General features: G+C 38.3%; 1 protein-coding gene across 1 annotated transcript; it reads left to right on the plus strand.

Moving 5' to 3' along the window:
- The first annotated feature begins 340 nt into the window (after positions 1 to 340).
- LOC139741306 (thymidine kinase 2, mitochondrial-like) lies at positions 341 to 16,207 on the plus strand. Its single transcript, XM_071651894.1, has 6 exons — positions 341 to 346; positions 1,217 to 1,348; positions 2,419 to 2,582; positions 3,140 to 3,228; positions 4,331 to 4,491; positions 15,915 to 16,207. The coding sequence occupies exons 1-6, from the start codon at positions 341 to 343 to the stop codon at positions 16,011 to 16,013; spliced, it is 651 nt and encodes a 216-aa protein (XP_071507995.1). The 3' UTR covers positions 16,014 to 16,207.
- The last annotated feature ends 5,833 nt before the right edge of the window (positions 16,208 to 22,040 follow it).

Below are 22,040 nucleotides of genomic sequence, written 5' to 3' on the forward strand. Positions count from 1 at the left end.
TGCCAGCATAAAGGGAGAGCTGCGTCCCTCAAGAAAAAAAGTATTGTTTTACTTATCCATTTTTCCTGTTCATTGTACTAACCAGCATTGTTTACCTCTTCCAGACATTGACTGAATGAAAAGAGCCTCCTATCAGCCTGTCATCATGCTGCAGTCGGTCCTACGCCAGTCAGCACTGAAGATGGTGCAAAACAGTCACCCCTCAAGATGGTGTCAAATGTCATGGTGCACTCTAGCAATGTTTCACTCTCTGCAGTCTTTCCGGCGTTGTGAGAATACTGCGAGAATGTCAACATCATCAATCCCAAAGAAGCTCTCACAAATTAATGGTGCTGATAAGATGACGGTATGTTTGTTCATTATCTGTAAACATCAAAGTATAAAAGCTGTACCCACTTGTGAAAGTGTTTGTTGTTTAATTCCTTTTGGAGATGATCCTCATGAGTTGATACATTTCCTGTTACTTTGTTTCATGAGTTTTGAGAATGCTCCACATCTGATATGTGTGCAGGCATTGGAGTGAGAGATAAAGGAAAAAGATTCTTACCCAAGGAGCCTGTGATCTCGAAGACCATAGATACAAAAAGACCGTATCAGGGCAACTACCCCCCCCCCCCCCCCCCCCCCCAGGCTAAATACTGGTTAGAAATAAGGTTAGGGTAGAGATAAGGGTTAGCATTAGGTTTAGGGTATACATACTGTAGAGTTTGGGTGAGGGTTAGGATTAAGATTAGGCTCAGGGGAAGGGTCTGGGGTAATTGCCCAGGGGGTAATTACCCTAGACCCCAAAAGAAACCATAGATACCTGTGTGGAAAAAGAGTAGCTCTTCCAGTCTTGTAAGTGATGCAAGCGACATTATACTGATTTCTTTTGCAGAAGTATCAGTATTCCTCTTCATGATGTTATGTAATTGTACAACAAGCATGAATTAAAAAAAAAACACTTGTAAAATGGAGAAATGCAAAATTTATGCATGAGACATTCCATTACATGATTAGCAGAGATGATGATCATGACATTGCTGAAAACTGTAAAATGAATGAATAGATTGTGTGTATTTGAATAGTTAAAATACTTATTGCATACTTTTATCTGTTATACAATTGTGAAAATGGAAACAAGATGTACAAAGATTTACTTGTGTTCCATGTGAGCATGTTGAAGCCTTTGATGTCTTGTCAATGTGTTTGGTATTGTTACCTTACCACTCCACAGATTTGTGTTGAAGGCAACATTGGAAGTGGGAAGACAATGTTGCTGGACTACTTCTCCTCTCAGACAGACAACGTGCAAGTGCTTCCGGAACCAGTCAACATGTGGAGAAATGTAGATGGCAACAATGTCTTTGTGAGTCCACTTCCCTCCTATTAGACCTTATCTATGTGTGAAACTCCCTGGACCTTGAATTCCCTTCCCACATCATTTCCCGGATCATCATGAACACATCTACATGTACATTGTAGGTTTTTTTAAAGATTAGTTCTTATGAGAAACATTACCCCTCTTCTTCCCTGTGTTCTAAAGTAAACAATGTCATGTAGCAGATTGATGTTGCAGCTTTCCAGTTTGAGGTCCTTTGATTTTGAACGATGCTTGAAAGAATCCACAAGCAAAATTTCTCTATTGTTAGTGTGTGAAGTGTAAGGATTGTGTTAAGATACAGTGGAACCTTGTTATAATGTATTCAGATATTTTAAACTACCTGATTTAATGAGGTACGGTGTTATTGTATGAGTCCCATTCCAGTAATATTCTTCTGTTTTTATCCCTGATATTACAAGATACCCAATATAACTGGAAATTTTGTTAGCCCCAAGCAGCTCGTGATAACGAGATTCCCCTGTACAAGTCTTTTTTTTTCCTGCCCTGTCAGAACAGCTGTGTTGCATTGCTTGTCTTTGAATAACAAAGTATACCAGAACAGAACAGGAATAGGTTTGCCAAAGACTATCTTGATACTCTCTTTATTTATTGCAAAACCTTGGATATATGAGTGCAAATTTGATGAACAATTGACAGTGCGAACATTGAAAAAAAAAGAAGAAATGATCAATATGTACATATAGAATGGGCATGATATATGCTGAAAAATAAATTCAGTGTTAAGATTACAGTCCTTTGGGGAAACCTTTCCACAAACTAGTCTCCATACATGCGATTCACTGCTCAACCAGAATCATGCAAACCCAAAAGGTAAGCAGAAGCTTTCAACGAGAAAAAATGGGGAGGGTCTCTGAAGTGGTGATTATTTGAGAAATGCTTTTCTTGTAATATGCCAATTTCTCAATAGATGCTCAATAGTGCTATCTAAATTAGTACATGTATTGTAAATACACATTGTGACAGTACCTGCTTCACTCTTGCTTACCAGAAGAGAAAAAGTAATTGTTAAAAGTGTGTTGTTTTGCTCTTTCTAGGGTCTGATGTATGAAGACCCAGCCCGGTGGAGCTTTCTCTTCCAGTCCTACGTGCAACTCACAATGTTACGATCTCATCAAGCTCCTCACACTCGTCCCTTGAAAATGATGGAACGGTCTATTTACAGCGCCAAGTACTGCTTCATCGAAAACCACCTGAGAAAGTAAATAAGCTGTTTTAGAATAGAAATCTAGAGTGGATATCTCATTGGCTAGGAGACAAGGTGGCAACTTACTGGCGACTCTAGTCTCATAAATTGGTCGCAGAGACATCCTGGCAATGTCTCCATGACATCAACTCACCTGGAGACTAGCCTAGTCTCCAGAGAGTAGTGAGAGAAAGAAACTTCTTTTTTAGGAGACTTTTTTTTCCAGTCTCCCTCCTGTCTTACAGATGTCTCTGTGAAAATGCAAGATTGCAGAATGCAAATGGGGATATGCAAGCTTATCATAATTATGTTTTCTAGTCGAATATTTATATATGAAAGCTGTGCGTCTAATCACTCAAAATTTATTTAAGAATGCTGTGTTTGCCATATTCAGAGTTAAAAAAAGAATGTCCCTATTGTGTGGTAGTCTCCTCTTAAAATCTCACACTTTCTCCATCCCTCTCTCTCTCTTTGTGTCTTTGAGTGTCTGTCTGTCTGTCCACCCTCCCATTTATTGCTGTCTCTCATTCTCTCTCACCAACTGCTTTCTTGTATCATCTCTCCCCTACTAGTAACATGATGACCAAAGCGGAGTATGCTGTCCTCACTGAGTGGTTTAATTGGCTCTTGACTCGCTCCTATGTCAATGTGGACCACATCAGTAAGTGTATCACAATGGATTTTAAAAGGAAATTGTAGTCAAAGAGATTATTGGACTTCAGACGTATGATGACCTTGTGGCATCCTGGGGTCCCTTTCATGAAGTCATCACATAAAAGTCTACATTAATCTTAGAATGGCCAAAGTTACTCATACATAGCTATGAGAGACTTTCAAATTAATTTCATGAAGTCTTTCATAAGTGTGTCTTACAAGAAAAAAGTCTCTCATAAGACTTGTATGAAAGGGACCCGTGGAGTTTACGCTGTGCCTACTTTTAAGGAATATGTGCAAGTTCTCATTGTATTGCATTAGTCTCATTGCTTCTTTCCGAAAAATTCTGTCCCATGAATAAGATCTCCTAAATGTTTTTCCCTCTGCAGCAAACATTGTTATGTTTACACAAATTCTGAATCTTAGTAATTACAATGTGTCCCAACAAAATGGCAAGGGCAGGTTTATCTGTGAGGTGTGAAAAAAGTGCATTATCAGGAACAAACTGAGTATGTTTAAGGTACCTAGTGATGGGAACTGGATGATGCAATGAGTTGAATTTAATATACTTGTTCATTCGTGTCACCCAGGTAATGCAAGAGTGAAGAATGTGTGTTTAATTTTAGTATGTTCGATATAGTTCAAAAAAATTCTATGGAAAACAGGAAAACAGTGTAGCTCATAATTCATCTACTTGGATTTTCAGCTCACTTGAGCCTTGAACCAAGGCCCCTGAGTGCCTAACCCCCCCCCCCCCCCCCCAGTTTGCTTTGTTCTTCTTGGTTGACAGTCTGCAAGAGTGTGTGGAAGGTGAACATGTGATCCTTAGATGAGCATGAGGCCCCCTGGTCTCTTGCTATCTTCCTGTGACTTAACCCGTTGAGGACGGTTTGATTTTATGTGGAAGACCTAAACTGGACCCCTTGAAACACAACTTTTCCTCTCAAAGTTCACCATCTGTTGAGTAAAATTACATTCTTTTCAAGCTGAAAAAGTCAACTGAAATTACTTGTAATGTGAAACTGCTACAATTATTGCCGTCAAGGTGAGTTCTGGGCGCACACCAAGTTGTTGTTGCTGTTATTTTCCCCCTTATCGCGTATGTATAGTTTACTTGAAAGCATCGCCCGAGTGCTGCCTCCAGAGGCTGAAGGAGAGGAGTCGTGTAGAGGAGAAGGGTATAACTCTTGATCTCCTGATGCAGCTTGATCGTCTCCATGAGGAATGGCTCATCGACAAGACATCTTTCCCTCTCCCGGCTCCAGTCATGGTAGGATACTTCAAGATTTTAGTTACAATTCACAAAGTTGTACATGTACAATGTAAGTATGAAGTATGATGGTAGAAGGCTTAACGGTGCATGTATTCTTTCTGGGGTATGTTTTTGGCCCTGAAAAGGGCCTACCCAGTCACAACGTTTCGGCAAGCATGTTCTCACCATTCTCAAGGGAATGAGAATGGCAAGATCTAAAAGTGAGAACATGCTTGCTGAAACGTCGGGACTGGGTAGCCCCTTTTCAGGGCCAAACACATACCTTAGAAAGAATTCATGGTGCACCGTTAAGCCTTCTACCACCAAACGTTCTTCCGCCACAGAAGCCTTCAAAGATTTCATCAAGTATGAAGTAGCAATAGGAGTTTTCACATCAGCCCGATGTTTTGAAATAGCGCGCTATTTTCTGACTTGGGAAATTGGAAAATATCTCGAGCTTGGATTTTTATCGGGCTGATGTGAAAACGCCTATTGATGATACTGATAATGATGTTGCCAGTTGTATTATGAGTGGTAGAATCATTAATTTGAGGGTGATGATGATGATGATTATGACCATGTTGATGAAGCCATATTTTCATAATGATGTGATTGATATGATAGCAATGATGATGATAGTGGTAGTACTGATGGTGATGGTACTTCAGGGTACCATTTCATGAAAGTTGTCAGTCCTGACAAGTTGTCAGTCTCTGACAATAACCATAGTAACAGTCAATGACCAGAGCATCTCATCCAATCAAAACCAAGGATTTTGCTGAAATTGACAGAGACTGACAACTTGTCAGCGGTGACTAAATTGATGAAACAACCTCCTGATGGTGCTGACAATGATGGTGATGAAAGCGATGGTAATGATGATGATATTCATGAGGCTGATGATTTGTGGTTGGTACACACAACACTTTTGTCATGATAATATTTTTCATTCATTCTGTGATGAAATTACACAGTAGACAAGCTCACATGGAAATACAATTGTCTGAAAGACACTGTATAAGCTGTTATTTTCACGAGGATTTAACTTTCACGAAATTTTGCAAATCAGTGTTGGACTGCAAATTTAATGTGTGAAAATGTTGCCATGCATACACTAAGCTAAAGTAGTGTACTAAAGATAAGCCTCAGTGTCAAATCACGAAAACAACATCTCACAAAAATGTCTGTGACTTCCCCATTCGGAAAAATATCAAAATGCAAAAATGACAGCTTATACAGTAACATTAGTATACAAACAGCTGAAATTATTGATAGTTGAGGTATGCTGTCGAATTAACAGACTTACTATCTATTGATGTATGTAGGCTACATTCCATTTTGTTACATTGTTAAGCATCCCATAATTGTAAGGTGGATCATAAATATAGTCAGTTCTTTGTGCATGATATGACACCTTTAAATGTGGTATCTGTTCAGTTCACTGTACAATCAGAACATGATCTGCCTCCCTTAGGTTTCTTAGGTTTAGTTTAATATGAGTTTCAGGGTATGGACTAGGGGTATGTTTGTTGGTAGAATTTATGTTTGGCTTAGCGTGCAGATATCTCATAGGGGTAATTGTCGCAGGAGCAAACATCATGGAACCCATCATATAATTAACAATCAAACTTGTTATTTACTGCTCTCTGGGCAACAACACTACCACCAGGCTATCCCTGGTTGCCAGCAGTGACACAATGAACATGGAACAAATACCCCAGCTCTGAAATTCTGACATTGTTATGCTAAGTAGTCAAATGCATATTAAATGAAAGCAAGAGATTATTGGGCAGAGGGATGGAGATATGATGTACGGGGGAAAGCAGTAGATGACAGGCTGATTCCTGCTGGTTCCTTCTCTCTTCTTTTTAGACATGTTTACTGAATATGGTGACAGCTGTTGTGATCTTACAAATTTTCATTTGCACAGAGGGAGACAAATTGAAGAAAACTCATTCCTCAGCTTCACCCCTCTGCTTAATAATCTTTTGCTTTCAAAGAATACTCTTGAAATGTTTATGGATCTTTCAAAAGCATTTGATGCAATACATCAATATATTTTGATTTATAACTTAAAAAAGATATGGTGTTCATGCTTTAGAACCTTAATGGATTACGGGTATTGATTATTTATCCAGTACAATAGCAAGCAGTATGTATTATTCAAATCATATAAATCCTGGAAATCCAATAATGTATCTACTTTATGCTGCCCATAGATCAGTTTTGGATCCATTGTTGTTTCAAATTGTATGATATAATTCGTAATTCCGTAGAGCTCTACATGTACATTTTGTATATACACACACACGCGCACACCATATGTTGTATACAGCCACAACACAACCCAAGCAACACACACACATCTACCTAGCCGACAATAAAGGTGAGGAAGACTTAAGGTTGAAAGCTTTTACCACCAGCCGGCATCTTATGACATCTTTACATACCGGTATATACTGTGGATGAAAATAATATATTTTCTTCCTATGAGAACTTTGAAACACTGAAATAGACAAAGTTTCTCAGTTGTTTACATGCAATAGATTGTTCCTAAAATTGCCCCCTCCCTCAAAAAAACAAAACAAAACAAAACAAAACAAAGGTTACTATGTGTAGGAAACTTTTTTTTCCCCAACAAAGCTTTGGTAGTTATTGTCCCTGCCGAACGAGTTCGAGCAGGGGACTATGAAACGGGCTCCGTACGTGTGTGTGTCCGTGTGTCTGTCTGTCCGTCCGTCCGTCTGTCTGTCTGTCTGTGCGTCCGTGTGTGATCAAAATGTTCAATTTGCTACTTCTCTGTCATTTATGAGCCAATTTTGATTCTGTTTGCTTTATATGATAGCACTACATGGGAGCTTTGAAACTTCTACACAGAATTTCAGTTGTGACCTTTGACCTTGACCTTTGACCTATATTGTACATTTTGCTTCAAAATGCTACTCCTTCGCCATTTCTAACCCGATTTCGATTCCGTTTGCTTTATGTGATGGCACTAGGTGAGGGCTTCAAAACTTCTACACAGAATTTTGACCTTTGACTTCTTTGACCTTTGACCTTGATTTTTTACCTATATTGTACATTGGCTACAAAATGCTACTCCTTCGCCATTTCTAACCCGATTTCGATTCCGTTTGCTTCATGTGAAGGCACTAGGTGAGGGCTTCAAAACTTCTACACAGAATTTTGACCTTTGACTTCTTTGACCTTTGACCTTGATTTTTGACCTGCATTGTACATTTTGCTACAAAATGCTAAGTAAACATTCCTTTGCCATTTCTAACCCAATTTCATTTCCATTTGCTTTATGTGATGGCACTACAGTCTAGGTGAGGGCTTCAAAACTTCTACACAGAATTTTGACCCTTGACTTCTTTGACCTTTGACCTTGATTTTTGACCTATGTTGTACATTGGCTACAAAATGCTCCTCCTTTGCCATTTCTAACCCGATTTTGATTCCGTTTTCTTTATGTGATGGCACTAGGTGAGGGCTTCAAAACTTCTACACAGAATTTTGACCTTTGACTTCTTTGACCTTTGACCTTGATTTTTGACCTATATTGTACATTTTGCTACAAAATGCTACTCCTTTGCCATTTGTAACCCGATTTCAATTCCGTTTGCTTTAAGTGATGGCACTAGGTGAGGGCTTCAAAACTTCTACACAGAATTTTGACCTTTGACTTCTTTGACCTTTGACCTTGATTTTTGACCTGTATTGTACATTTTGCTACCAAATGCTACTCCTTCGCCATTTCTAACCCGATTTCGATTCCGTTTGCTTTATGTGATGGCACTAGGTGAGGGCTTCAAAACTTCTACACAGAATTTTGACCTTTGACTTCTTTGACCTTTGACCTTGATTTTTTTACCTATATTGTACATTGGCTACAAAATGCTACTCCTTCGCCATTTCTAACCTGATTTCGATTCCGTTTGCTTTATGTGATGGCACTAGGTGAGGGCTTCAAAACTTCTACATAGAATTTTGACCTTTGACTTCTTTGACCTTTGACCTTCATCTTTTTACCTGTATTGTACATTTTGCTACTAAATGCTACTTCCGGCGGGGACATACATTACGCACCGCGTAATTTCTACTTTTTATGACATTAATTTATAGATTATCTGAGCTCCATGTGCACCAAAGTCTCGGGAAATGTATTTGACTCCAAATTGACTTGATTATCATGTTCAAAATCCTCACAGCACATTAATCAATCAGTGTAATTCGATATTGCAAATCTGTGCAAAAAAAAAATGCAAATATTATTGTTGTTATTATTATTATTATTACTGCTACTACTATTACCTGTCTGTCAAATAAGTGGGAATTTTACACCGACTGACTACTTAGTATCTCAGAATTCCCTTATTATTCTAGACAATGCTATGATTCTGCCTTTGTGGGAAAATAATTCTTACTCTCCAAAAACCTATTGTGTGGTTAATCACTAATTCCCATACTCAACCTCTTGAAATCATCTTTCGGAAGAATAAAAAAGAGCTATAAGGATTAAGAGCATTATAATTGTTAGGGCCTGGCATTGTGAAATAGAACGTCGCCATGACAAATTGCAACAACAGTATAGGCCTAAACAGCTCAATTTCGACGTAACGTGATCTATCCTTCCAACATGTCTACATTGATGAGCAAATTATTCGCTATGGAGGGTTGGTAGGACGAAGGCAATCGAGTGTCACAATAAATCTCCACCACCCACCCTCCCCCCCCCCCACACACACTTCTAAACCAGTCACCCTCTCTGCTGTCTTTTCTTGAATAAGAATAAGGATAAACCTATGGAAAGACTCTTAGCTAGGCTTTATGAACACCACATTCAATCTCGGCAAGTTAAACTAACCCTAATCCTTGCGTGAAAGCAATCATCGAGTTAAATCCGCGGCTGGTGGCGTTATTCTGATCGCATATCTCGTATTCTTAAAAGAGAAGCTAATGCTTGTTTTTAAAGGATCACACTTTCGCAGTTTCCTAGACATTACATAAGTTTTCCAAAAAAAAAAAAGAGGAAAGAAACAGCGCTCGGATTTTCTTTCATATCCTCAAGGCCAAGCAACTGCTAATGTTTCAGGAGTGCACATCCGAGGAAACAAAAGCACACAAGCAAAGTGGCTTCCTCAAAACTTTGGGCTCACCAGAGAGCGTAATTTTCGACAACGCATCCTATTTGTCCCAATGCACGGCTACCCGTGAGTTATTTAATCATTTAATCAGGCATCAGCTTGAAGAAGGAAGTCTTTCTCAGTACCAGCTCTTGAATAGCACTCCTCTATAAGGGTCGTTTAAGCGTCTTGGCGCTAAGAGGATAGAGCCGCCCAGCCACGAACTAAACCGCAGAAGGCCAGAATACCTTCTACCCCTGTCTGTCCAAGTATATTACAGTATGTTAAAGGAGCGAAGACCGCGCAGCCGTGGTGGTTCCAAATGAGTATCCTGCACTCAAGTTTGCATTCAAAAAGCAAGCTCCTAAAGGTAAGTAGAATCAAGAGAATCGGTGCTTTTCCTATGATACATACGCTCTTCAAATTTTGCTCACATGTTACCTAGACAGGAGAGATTGATTCCCACCTCCATGCTAAGACTGAGCTACTAAGATCGAGATACCCCAAGTTTCTTGACTGTAACGTGTGCAATATTTTGTGTCTCAGCACAGCAACTTGGATAGACGCAGTGTTTCTTTTAAAGACCTGTATTATTGAATATGAGTTTAGAGTGTTATGGACTAGTGCGAATATAGTTGATATCTGTATGCTTGTTCATTTTTAGAAATTTAAAAATATGTAGAAGTGTCATTATGACTGCAGTCTTAATTGTATCATCGTTGTTACAATCGATCATTATGAGAAGTTCATTAGTGGTATCATTACTGTTGTCATTACAGGTATCGACATCATTATACTGTTTATCATCATTCGTATTCTGTACGAGTTATTAAAAAAATTATCTTTGACAGAAAGTCGCTTTAGGGATCAGCATAGATGCGGGACCAAAGTGGGGACCAATCAATTTAATTATTCAAATTTGAATTACAGTGTATGTTTTGAAATTTACGTGACCGCTTAGAAAGCAATGCTTGTAAGCAAGCAACCAATACTTTTTTTTTGTGTAACATTTTGTCCCTATTTAACAAATGCTTATCATCATCATGTGAGCGATTGTAACTTTTCTATATTTTCGTATTATACTAATCGAACTGTCAAAGTTGCAAGAATTGAAATAAGAATATTTCATAAAAATGAAATACGATTAAAAAGAATCAACATTTGCCACAGTTATCCATATCTACTTTTTGATGTTATCTCGTCATATCTTTTTATTTCTCTTATTTCGCTTTTGTTTGTTTTCAGTAAAAAGGGTTTTGTGCACTTGAATGCTCCTTCTCGTGATGTTCCGATAACTTGGGAGCCCCTTTTACTTCGCAAAATTGAGGCGATTGAGGACCATGAAGATGACTGTTTATCACCTGGTCAAACTGGCGAAGAAACAACGCCTGTCCCTCCTGGTCTTGGGGCTCACAATGTTATGTGGAGCGATTCTCCTCGCCAACCACAGGACGACTTTTATATCCGCCTCGACTGCAAGTGAACCGAGAGTGTCTGAAGTGATTGTTCCTGATCACGACATCCCCGTCGTCGACGCACTCGACAAGGGATGCTACCTGCTGACGGCCGATATGGCTCAGCATCGGCATTCGCGTCGGCTTTTGGCAGAACGGGACTGTCGGCAGAGGCTCCCGTCAGTCTTGATCGCAGGGGGCGCACTTTGCGGCACGGCGACTTTCAAGAGTGCACTCTCTTTTCATCCGGACGTTGTCGTTCGCGAAGGCAGTGATCCTGCCCTACTCAATGTGAATAGCAAGGAGGACGACAGTAACTATCGCCTGTCGATGCCGTATTCGCTTCCACACCAAATAACTGTCGATTCTTCACAAGAATACATGTATAGCAGTAAGTTTCGCTTAATTCTGAAAAAGAACTTACCAGGGCATGACACTAAAGTGATCATTCTCATCAGAGATCCTGTAGCCAGAGCAATGACCGAATATTTGGTGCTATCATCAAATTTTGCCAGAGAATACTACGACGAAGGCGTGATTATTACGGTCAATCAGTCAGACGTTTTCCGTGAAGCTGATATTACCGTCTTGAAAAAAATGAACTATAGGCTTTACGATGGCAGAGAAAAACGGAGCGCACGAAAACGAGCCGTACCTTCCGCTCACAAGAAAAGAAAGCATAAGGCGAAGTCGAAGGCGAAGAGACGCAAAAAGCATCGCAGACAAAAGCGGAATGCTGACGACCAGCAGCCAGACACTGACGAACTTTGGAAGTTACAGCAAGATCTCAAAGGTACATTTAGGGATACTATCAGCGATAAGTACGGCAACGTCAATCCTACACAATTTTTGATCGAACGAAGTAAATACGGCTCAAGACTTCGACTCCTCTCTTTCCTTGGTTTTCGCCTCTTGGTCTTAGACGCAGAGGCATTCGCCAGGAACCCAGTAAACACTATGACATTAGTAGAACTGTTTCTTGGTCTGAAGCCCTTCTTTGATCGCAGTTTCTTTGACTTCGATCTTTCCAGCGGCAAACTGTGCTTTAATGTAGATGAAGTCGGGTCGTGTCAAGAGCCCATTTTCTTGAACCGCTCCATTCCGACCGTCCCGGAACAACTCGTCAAGGATCTGAGAGAATTCTTTGTACCCTGGATGAAAATGCAGCATAAGGTTGCTGATGCCTACTTCGAACATCGTGGAGAGCACCCAATAGTATTGACTCCATTTAGATAAGTTTATAGGCGACCAACCATACTTCACCTTGCATGATATTGTAACCTATGTTATAGACCTTATCGCGTGACATCAAGCTACGTGTCCGAACAGGGCAAACAATGAGATGACTATATATGTATGATTTGCAGCATTCCATACATTTTTGGTATAAAGGAGAAAGAGTAGGCATATTGTCCAAGGAAGGTCGCGAAATTGCTCGAACAACATGAAACGTAGGAGACTGGAACTGTCAAAACTATTGCGCGCGTGTTCATGTACCCCAACGTTATTAAACACTGAAAAAGTAGACGCTAAAAGAAAGTAAAAATATAGGTGATAAGATAGGATTTATTGGGTAGCAAGTTCTTTCAAATAAGACTCACGATCTTTATGCTAACACTAATGATCTGTACAAGATTTGTATATCTGCTGAGACCCAGGGCTTTGGCCTGATACATTGTTTGCTTGACTGATATCGACTTGATTGTCATCATCAACGTTGTCTGTATGTAAAGAAAAAAAGTAAAATAAAAACAATTCGATTTTGCCGCGTGTGTTTAATCCTCGTGGATATTGTTTCATTCCACTGGACACAGGAAGTTTCCTTTGGGTTGTGGCTGGTGGATAGGCAATGTTACGATGTCAATGTATAAAGTCTTCAGGTACGTGACAAGATCTATATAGAAAAATAGAGTATATATGTACTGATATAACAATGATAATGTATCTGTGGTTAAAGTAATGAGCCAACTACTCCAGTGTATAGATGTGCCTGTCATTAATGTCAGCAGTTCACTTCATTTCCCTAGTGAATCATTGATACTAAATGCTGTATTACCGACCTTATTCTTTCGTTGAACGCGTGTCAAACATGACGTAACACAACATTCTTTTCTAGTGCATCTTTAATGAACTTTTCCGTTACACTGTATGTTCAATTTAACTATTACGTGGAGAGACTCATTCATAGTATTGCATGATAATAATTAGAATGATGAAGTATCATTACCTTACCGTTGAAAGCTATTCGTTATCGTCTGTGGACTTCCTCCATTGCCATAATGTAGAGTAGTAGGTCATTTTTTTTTTTATACGCATGTAACAGATATCAAGGGCGTCAATGTGTGAAAGGCTCAATAATTGTATGCAGTGCCCTCCCGTTAAAAGGAACACGGTTCTAACGAAATTCCGGTTACAACGAAGTAAAAATTTGGGCCACAACATCATTTGCTCTATGTTTTTGTTGTTTATTTGTTCGGTTATAACGAAATTTCGATATTACGAAAGAAAATTGCCGGTCCTGAGGACTTCGTTATAACGATAGTCCACTCTATCACAATTTTTTTTTATGAATGTATATTATTAATTCCACTTTGGTAATAAGTTGTTGATGTATAATGCAGGGCTCCACACTAACTTTTATTTTTGGTGGCCCAAAGGCAAATATCCGACCTTTTTTGGTGGCCCGATCAGGCCACCAAAGTCATCATTTCTGAAATTGTGGTGGCCCGACGTGCCTTTTTGGTGGCCCCGGGCCACCGGGCCACCGTTAGTGTCGAGCCCTGTTAATAATGTATACTATTGTGACATCACGTTTTCTTAGCTTTCCTGCACTGCGATAAGCACATGAATTTGACAAGCCTTTAAAAATTCATAATCTTTGAACAGTTCGTCCGATGTCCTCAAACTTTCTGATTGTTGTTTTCACTACTTTGTCTGCATTCAAAGAATCCACATAACGTGTTCGAAATAAATTTCCCTTAAAGGTAGGGGATACCTTTTACAGACCTCCCAAAATGCAGCAAAACATTAAATATGAACCTCAGGGGACTTGTTTAGGCCACTGCTGAGAAATTTGGAAGTCAACAGTTATCTACAATTTGAATAATGCACAAAACTCAACTTCTCAGTAGTTCTGTGTGTCAGCCACACTTAAGCCTTTTTGTTGCAGTCTTCTGTATTTTTTGTCTATAAACACAAATCTAAAAGTATAAGAGCTGATGTAATAACATATAGAGTGTGTGGCAACAATGTATATATAAATGTTTGTAAGTTTTGATGAACTTTCTTCACAAAATATACATGATGGACACGCATGCAGTGCATGGGTCTGCAAAGGTAGCCTAGTAATGTACTGGAATTTACGGTGAGCCCCGAAAAAATTCAATTCAAAATCTAACGGTCAATAAAAATGTACTAAATGTTACCTTCTACTTTCAATACTTTATGGGAGTTTCTAAAATAATACTCTCTTCAACATACCACTGTATTTATACAACTCTTCATTTAAGGCATGCAAATGGGATTCCCTACCTTTAACAAGCATTACGGTTACAATAAATGGTATGAGATAAAATCTGAAATGAAAAGTGACTGCCGTGGTGTCTTACAAGTGGAGTGAGTGGAAGATATTTGACTAGAATGAAATATTTACAGTTGCTTATCAGAAATAATGAATATTATGCGTTATGTTTCCAGGTATAATATGAGATATTTATGATCTATTTTACATTATATATACTTTCCATTTTACATAAAATCGAGTGTATAATATATATATATATATATATATATATATATATATATATATCGCTTTGTACATTCATTTCCATTAAAAAAGGTACAGTAAATGCAAACATACACAATACTTTGGCATCATTTTGCTAGCAATCTTAAAATAAATCGTCCTTTGCATTCATTGTGAAAAGACCAGAGAATTTTAGAAGAGGCTTAGAGGCTATGCGGGGAAAAAGTCCTGTTGAACATTATAGCAAGATGTGGGCGCAAGTAACAAGTTAGGCCTATGATATAGCACTCAGAAACAGAACACACAAACGACACATACACACACAAACATATACATGAAAAAAAAAATCTCGAGGTTTTAATAAGATAATTTATGATAATCAATATTGAGGCAAGAGAATTTGATAAGTGTATTATTTTTTTTTAGCGTGTCTCACTCAGTATGGAACTCCATTAAAAAAAAAAATATAAACTGCATTTTTTTTTTGTGAATAGATGAACATCATAATATATTTGCTGATGTTGTGATGGTGAACACTGCCTTTTAGGCTAAACGTTAGTGATTTCTGCTAAACATTTGTGATAATGCCTCGAAATTTCGGATTGTTTTTTTCTTTATGGATTTTGCCACCTACGATTGTATCAAATTTGATGATGATAGATTCTGAAAGAAAAAAGAACCGAAAATATCAAGCTATGAAGTATGAGTGTCATGATATTCAAAAGTGCATTTTTTTTTTTAGAATTAAATTTCAGTGAGAGTGAGCAACATAGTGACTACCTGTACACGTGTATATGCACACTGCTTTCTTCTGCAATTTCAGTAATTCTACATTTATCTGGACTGTTTGCATTTGCCCACAATTGTTTACAGTATGGAAGATAGGGTAATATCAGAGCATTTGTGCAGAGTAGGAAGAGTTTATAATGGTAAAAATATCTAGGTTTATACAGAATACAAATGCATTTTGAAATCTGTATTCATGTACCAGGTAGTCTACATGAGAGTTGTATCGTAGATGTCTATCAATATGCATATCCCTCTATTAATACAAATAGATAGCGAATGCTTGGAATGAGGACAAATATTTTGTTGATTTCTTTGTTCCTTCTTAAGGTTATTGATGCCGATCGACCCATCGAGGAAATGATGAACTTTTACAAGGAGCACTCTGACGACATCTTGATACCAAGGAAGGAGATACACCAGACCTGATCCTGGGTTAAAAGTCAAGGGATTGCGTCATAGCACCTTTGTTGGTTGGAAGAAATCCAGCGCGTGCTTCCCCTCGACTGGCAGGGCCGGTGCCGCGTAATCATCAATAACGTTTTGCAGGACTTGGCCGGCATTTACCACTCTTTAATCTGGTCAGATGAGTGGTATTTGCAGCTCGTACTGTCGCGAAGTAGGCACGGACAGAAGTGTGCTCTCATGATACAAGTATCACTGAGTCTCACGCGCATCTATTCCTCGGAGGAATGCATCTATGATGAATCAAACCCACGGAATCTTTTGATACATCTCTCAGGGGATTTTTTTTAACGGAAAGAGATGTTGATTTTTGTCAGTTTATATTTGATTGATACAGTAAGTTATTTGTTCGTTTGCATAGTTTGCATGTTTCCTTTGTTGTTTGTTTTTATACAATGTTCTGATTTACGATGATAAGCGGCATGATCAAGATGATGTAGTAATAATGAGTGATGTATATAGCTTCTGTAATCATTCTCTATAGTGCAATTTTATGTAAAACAGTGAACCTTTCATTCCCCTTTTTAAGCCTTGGTGCAATGTGAGGAACATGCTGAAACATACCAAGATTTGCTAACCCATCACCCAAATGCAGGAGTGATATTTGATCGCACTGCTCTCATGTTAGGTCATGTAGTCATGGCAGCAGCCTTGACCAGAATGCCAAGTCATCGAAAAGTAACATTTATCAATGTGCAGTGTTCCAGATGTACTTGAAATGCAGGCAGAAATGCACATTACAGGTTTTGTACTATGGTTTGAGTTACAGTGTATTTCATTTTCTGGAGATTTGCATAGTTCTCTAATGTTCTTTCTTGACTCCAGTAATATCTTTTCGGCAAGACTTAGTCTAACATTGCGGTCCAGTAGATATTAGGAACCATCAAAGATATTTAAAAACATCAAAGCACTTTTCATATTTGGGCGTATGAATTATTTAGGTTGCAACTGATGTCTTTTCTGGATCGCCAACAATAATAACAGTTACATGTAGCACAACAGTGTCAACATGAAGCAAGTAGGCCAGTTGAGGCCGAAAGAAAATTTGCCCGTTTCCAGCTTACTGCATAATGTGTCCAAATAATGTCGATGCTCCTAAAGTTGTGTGCATAGAAGCTTTATTCTGTGATTTAATGTATACCAAAGATATGATCCGTGTGCTAATTTATTCAACACCCTGGAACTTTGTTTAACTTTAAATTATAGTGTTTAATGATGATATTATGAAGTGGTGTGTCCAAAGCATAACACCATCGGCTGCGATGTTGTGTGATGGGCAGGAGTAATGTCCGTGGCAGGAGTTCAGTAAGACACAAAAATATGCTGGGCAATAGAATATAAGGACATGCTATGACATAAAGTGTCCCTATCAGTCTTATTCCAGTGCATGGATTCGACATGCTTTCTTTGTTTCACAAGAGGTTAAAAAGATGGGCTGCTGATTGTGATGCACAAGTGCTCTCCATTCATTTTCTTATCGTGTTGTTTTTGTTTTCTTAAAGCCAGGGTACCGTCTGAAAGAAGTCAGTGACCTTACATTGAAGAAGAATAGTAGCATGATGTGAAGTTGTCATCCAGCCAGTCAGACTGTAACATTGTTTATGCCCATGTTTTAGTATGTACAGTGAATTTTTATATGTTTCAGCTAGATTTTCAGTGAAAAGGCGATTTATATGGCTCAGAGAAAGAGAATTAGAAAATAGTGACTGTTTTCACTATTTTCAAAGGACAACAAAAACAGAAGCACGTGCTTAATAGGCTGTAGTTTTAACTGATCACTTGGACAATCACTTGAAATTGTGTGTGTATGTGTGTGTTTGTGTGTGTGTGTGTGTGTGTGTGTGTTCAGTTGCGAAGCGACAGATGAGTTGAAGGTCAGGGTGCAAAGGTCAGGTTGCCAGAGTATAGCTTCAGAGAGGCCGTTTGCAATGTAGTCTGTTTTCCTGTGATCAGAGATATTGAATTTGTTAGTGTGTATGTTGATGCATGTTGTATTCTATTGTATTATGTTTGTATGCACAAGATGTTTCACTTATTCCCATCATTATTACGCAATATGCATGCAGTGAAACTTCTACCATATCTTCATTTAACATGCTTGTAGATGTTCGTGTTTAGGTATTTTGCGCATAAATTTCTGTAGCAATTGTTATGCAGTTATAATTTGTGAACGTAAAGCACTTATTTGTACCAGTATTTTAGATAAAGCAGAGAAAACAGTAAAGACCACTGTATTTTGCATAAAGTTCTTCAAACAACTGTGAAATAAATGCTTGATGTCTGTTAAATCTAAGTTGATACTTTGATTTACTTTGATACCATGTGTCATAATGCGTGGATTATTGTGTATGTATGTGGGTATGCCATTTTGTTCACCTTTCAGTTTTTCTCAGATTGTTTGAACATTGGTCATTTAAACTTATCGTCTCTTCGAAACATGTTGGATCCACCTCGTAAAGAAGTTACGCAAAAATAAAAAAATGATAATCATATTCAAGAACATGTTAAAAGTCGGTTACATTTCTTTATTCCGAAGGTTCGTTAATTCTTAAATGGAACAAGTTTTGTAATTGAAAAGGTTCGTCAATCCGAAAGTAAAAAAGAGTTCATAATTACGAATGTTTGTTAACACGTATGTTTTCAGATTAGCATTGAGTTCTCTTTCGGAGTAACGAAACTTCATAATAACGAACCTTATTTCATTTTCGGATTAACGAATCTTTGGAAAACGAACCTTATTTCATTTTTGGATGAACGAACCTTCGGAATAATTAATCTTATTTCTATTTCGGAATTACGAACCTTCGGAATTACAAACCGTTGGTATAACGCCACAAATGTTCAGAATAAGGAAACTTATTTCATTTTTGTCCCCGCTGAACGAGTTCGAGCAGGGGACTATGAAACGGGCTCCGTACGTGTGTGTGTCCGTGCGTCCGTGCGTCCGTGCGTCCGTCCGTGTGTGATCAAAATGTTAAATTTGCTACTTCTCTGTCATTTATGAGCCAATTTTGATTCTGTTTGCTTTATATGATAGCACTACATGGGAGCTTTAAAACTTGTTCACAGAATTTCAGTTGTGACCTTTGACCTTGACCTTTGACCTATATTGTACATTTTGCTACAAAATGCTACTCCTTCGCCATTTCTAACCCGATTTCGATTCCGTTTGCTTTATATGATGGCACTTGGTGAGGGCTTCAAAACTTCTACACAGAATTTTGACCTTTGACTTCTTTGACCTTTGACCTTGATTTTTGACCTATATTGTGCATTTTGCTACAAAATGCTACTCCTTCGCCATTTCTAACCCGATTTCGATTCCGTTTGCTTTATGTGATAGCACTAGGTGAGGGCTTCAAAACTTCTACACAGAATTTTGACCTTTGTCTTCTTTGACCTTTGACCTTGATTTTTGACCTTTATTGTACATTGGCTACAAAATGCTACTCCTTCGCCATTTCTAACCCAATTTCGATTCCATTTGCTTTATGTGATGGCACTAGGTGAGGGCTTCAAAATTTCTACACAGAATTTTGACCTTTGACTTCTTTGACCTTTGACCTTGATTTTTTACCTATATTGCACATTTTGTTACAAAATGCTTCTTCCGGCGGGGACATATATTACGCACCGCGTAATTTCTACTTTTCCTTGTCTTTTTTATTACCAAACCTTCAAAATAACGAGCATGACCCGAAAAACAAATCTATTGCTGTTGCGGTTCCACTTACACGGTAGCCCGAGACCCAGTGAGAGTAGGAGCTCAATAGTGGAGCTGTTTTTAATAGTCCACCTAGTCTGGAGGGAATTTTGCTTGAAAATAAATTGTATTACTGTACATGTATATGCATGTCCTCGTTGAAGGAGAATTTTCCCAAGATATTATATGGAGTAAATAAATGTAGCAATACATGTACTGTATTAACAGAACACATCAGTGAAATTTGAGGAAAATCCGACAATCCGTTCAAAGGTTATGAATTTTCAAAGTTTCGGAGCTTCCATCGCTGGATGAGAAGACTACAACAGATCGTGACGTCACTTCAGAACAGCAATATCAAGAAAATATTATAAAGAGAAGTCACCACATTTTCACTTTTCATCTTCTTTTTTAATAATTTGCGTAGTCATGAGAATCAGAACACATTTCAGCAGCTTCGTATAAACAGTCAAGGGAAGAACAAATGTGGGAGTGTTCAATATTTGGATTGTGTTTAATACATTTATAAACACATGAAGAAAGTAGACTTCACATATCATAATGGGGAATGGATAATCATTCCTCACTTTTTAATGAGAATCAGCTTATCTTGTCGGTCATTGAAAATTCAAAACTTTCCATTTGATTCTGCTTTGTTCTGTCTGCGTCAAGTCTTCAACAGCAGTATCTATCATGTCTTTTTCGGTGAAAATTCCTAACCCATTTTTTCTTCACGATGTCGTCGTTGAGGGCCACACTGTCCAGAAATTGACACAAGATGGCCATACGAACATGGAATTTTCAATTCCGCACGAAGTTGGTCCCGAACTTGGTAAGCCCCCCCCCCCCCCCTTAGCCCCACCGTTGGTACGGGACTAAGCAAACATTTACAAGTGTAAAAAGCCCTTAAGATGCCCTCACGAATGATCCCAAGTTTATACGATCAGAACCTAATTGAAACATGTCCCTTATCGTGTGTCCATCTGTGCTCACAGAGTGACGTCTGCATTGCAAGTTCTTGCGCACTCTATATCAATCGCCCCATTCCACAAACCAGTACTTCTTAATTCTTAATGTTCAAAAGAGTTAATTTATGTCCTAAAGATATGTGAGTGTTGCGTCAATGTTATCACCTCCATCAAGAAACATCATAATGCCATTGTTATAAAGCGTGTGTACATAATTTTGATAGGTATCCTTAGTTCGATCTTATTGCTCCGATGAGCGAAAGATGAAAGAACAGAAAAAGCACATGCTCACGGTTTTCAGACAGACAAGAACGTATTTGTTGGTTGCCTGTTTAAGGGCCTTAGAATAGGACCGATGTCGCTATTCAGACATTGCCGACGAATTCGTTTGAGTAAAGACATTCCTTTTTCTTGCAGCCATCTTGGCTGTGAAATTGACTGCAGCACTTGGTTCTCCGCTTTCATCATAGTAGAATTACTGAAAGTTAATATGTGTGCATGCTACATGGATTGTTGTTTGTTATTCCCTGTACAAAACTAGGTATACATTACACACAATTCATTTAGATGATTAATTGATTTTTTTAGTTGTACGAGACGACTGCTTCTCGTCGACTGCCAGCCATACTGATCATACCTTCGTAATGGAAGTAAGATATCGTGACCGAACTAGGAATTAGTGTTGAACATTCAGACATACGTGTTATAACAGTAATGAACCACTTTTCTGCGGCACATCTACCACCGCAGGTGTATACATGTATATAGTTCTGATGGCGCGTTACTTTTTTGGTGAATTACAAAATTGTGTTATTTGCTCAAGTTTTTGACATGTGTTGAATGTGAATACATGTATTTCACTTCAAGATTACATCAAAGGTATTACCAATGAACTTGGCGCTCTTTACTAGGGACGAACTTTAAGCTGCGTTTCGAATGTCCCCATTCGGTTGCCCTGAAAATCATAGGATTTATACCACAAAAAAAAACCAAACATTATTGCAATTGTATTGTAATTAATCTTTGAATTATTTGATACCATTTTTGTCTTCACATGTCCAGTTTGTTTTTTATTTACAATATTACGATTTTTTTTTTGCAGATTTTCATATGAGTAGTAAATCACTGCCTCATCGTATAGGCCTAATGCTACATATATTTGTAAAAAATGATGAAGAAGGCTAGGGCAGCAAATGTGGAGGTACCTTTGTGGTTTTAGGATTCCTTTGATTTTGCTTGCACGAATCTGTGATTTCACTTGGCTTTTCGAAAGTTTCTAAATACATTTAAACACAATACATATAATAGATCCAACGCACG

Source organism: Diadema antillarum, unplaced genomic scaffold (assembly GCF_040938485.1).
Source record: "Diadema antillarum isolate AM-2024a unplaced genomic scaffold, OU_Dant_1.0 seq00000919_RagTag, whole genome shotgun sequence".
NCBI classification, from domain to species: domain Eukaryota; kingdom Metazoa; phylum Echinodermata; class Echinoidea; order Diadematoida; family Diadematidae; genus Diadema; species Diadema antillarum.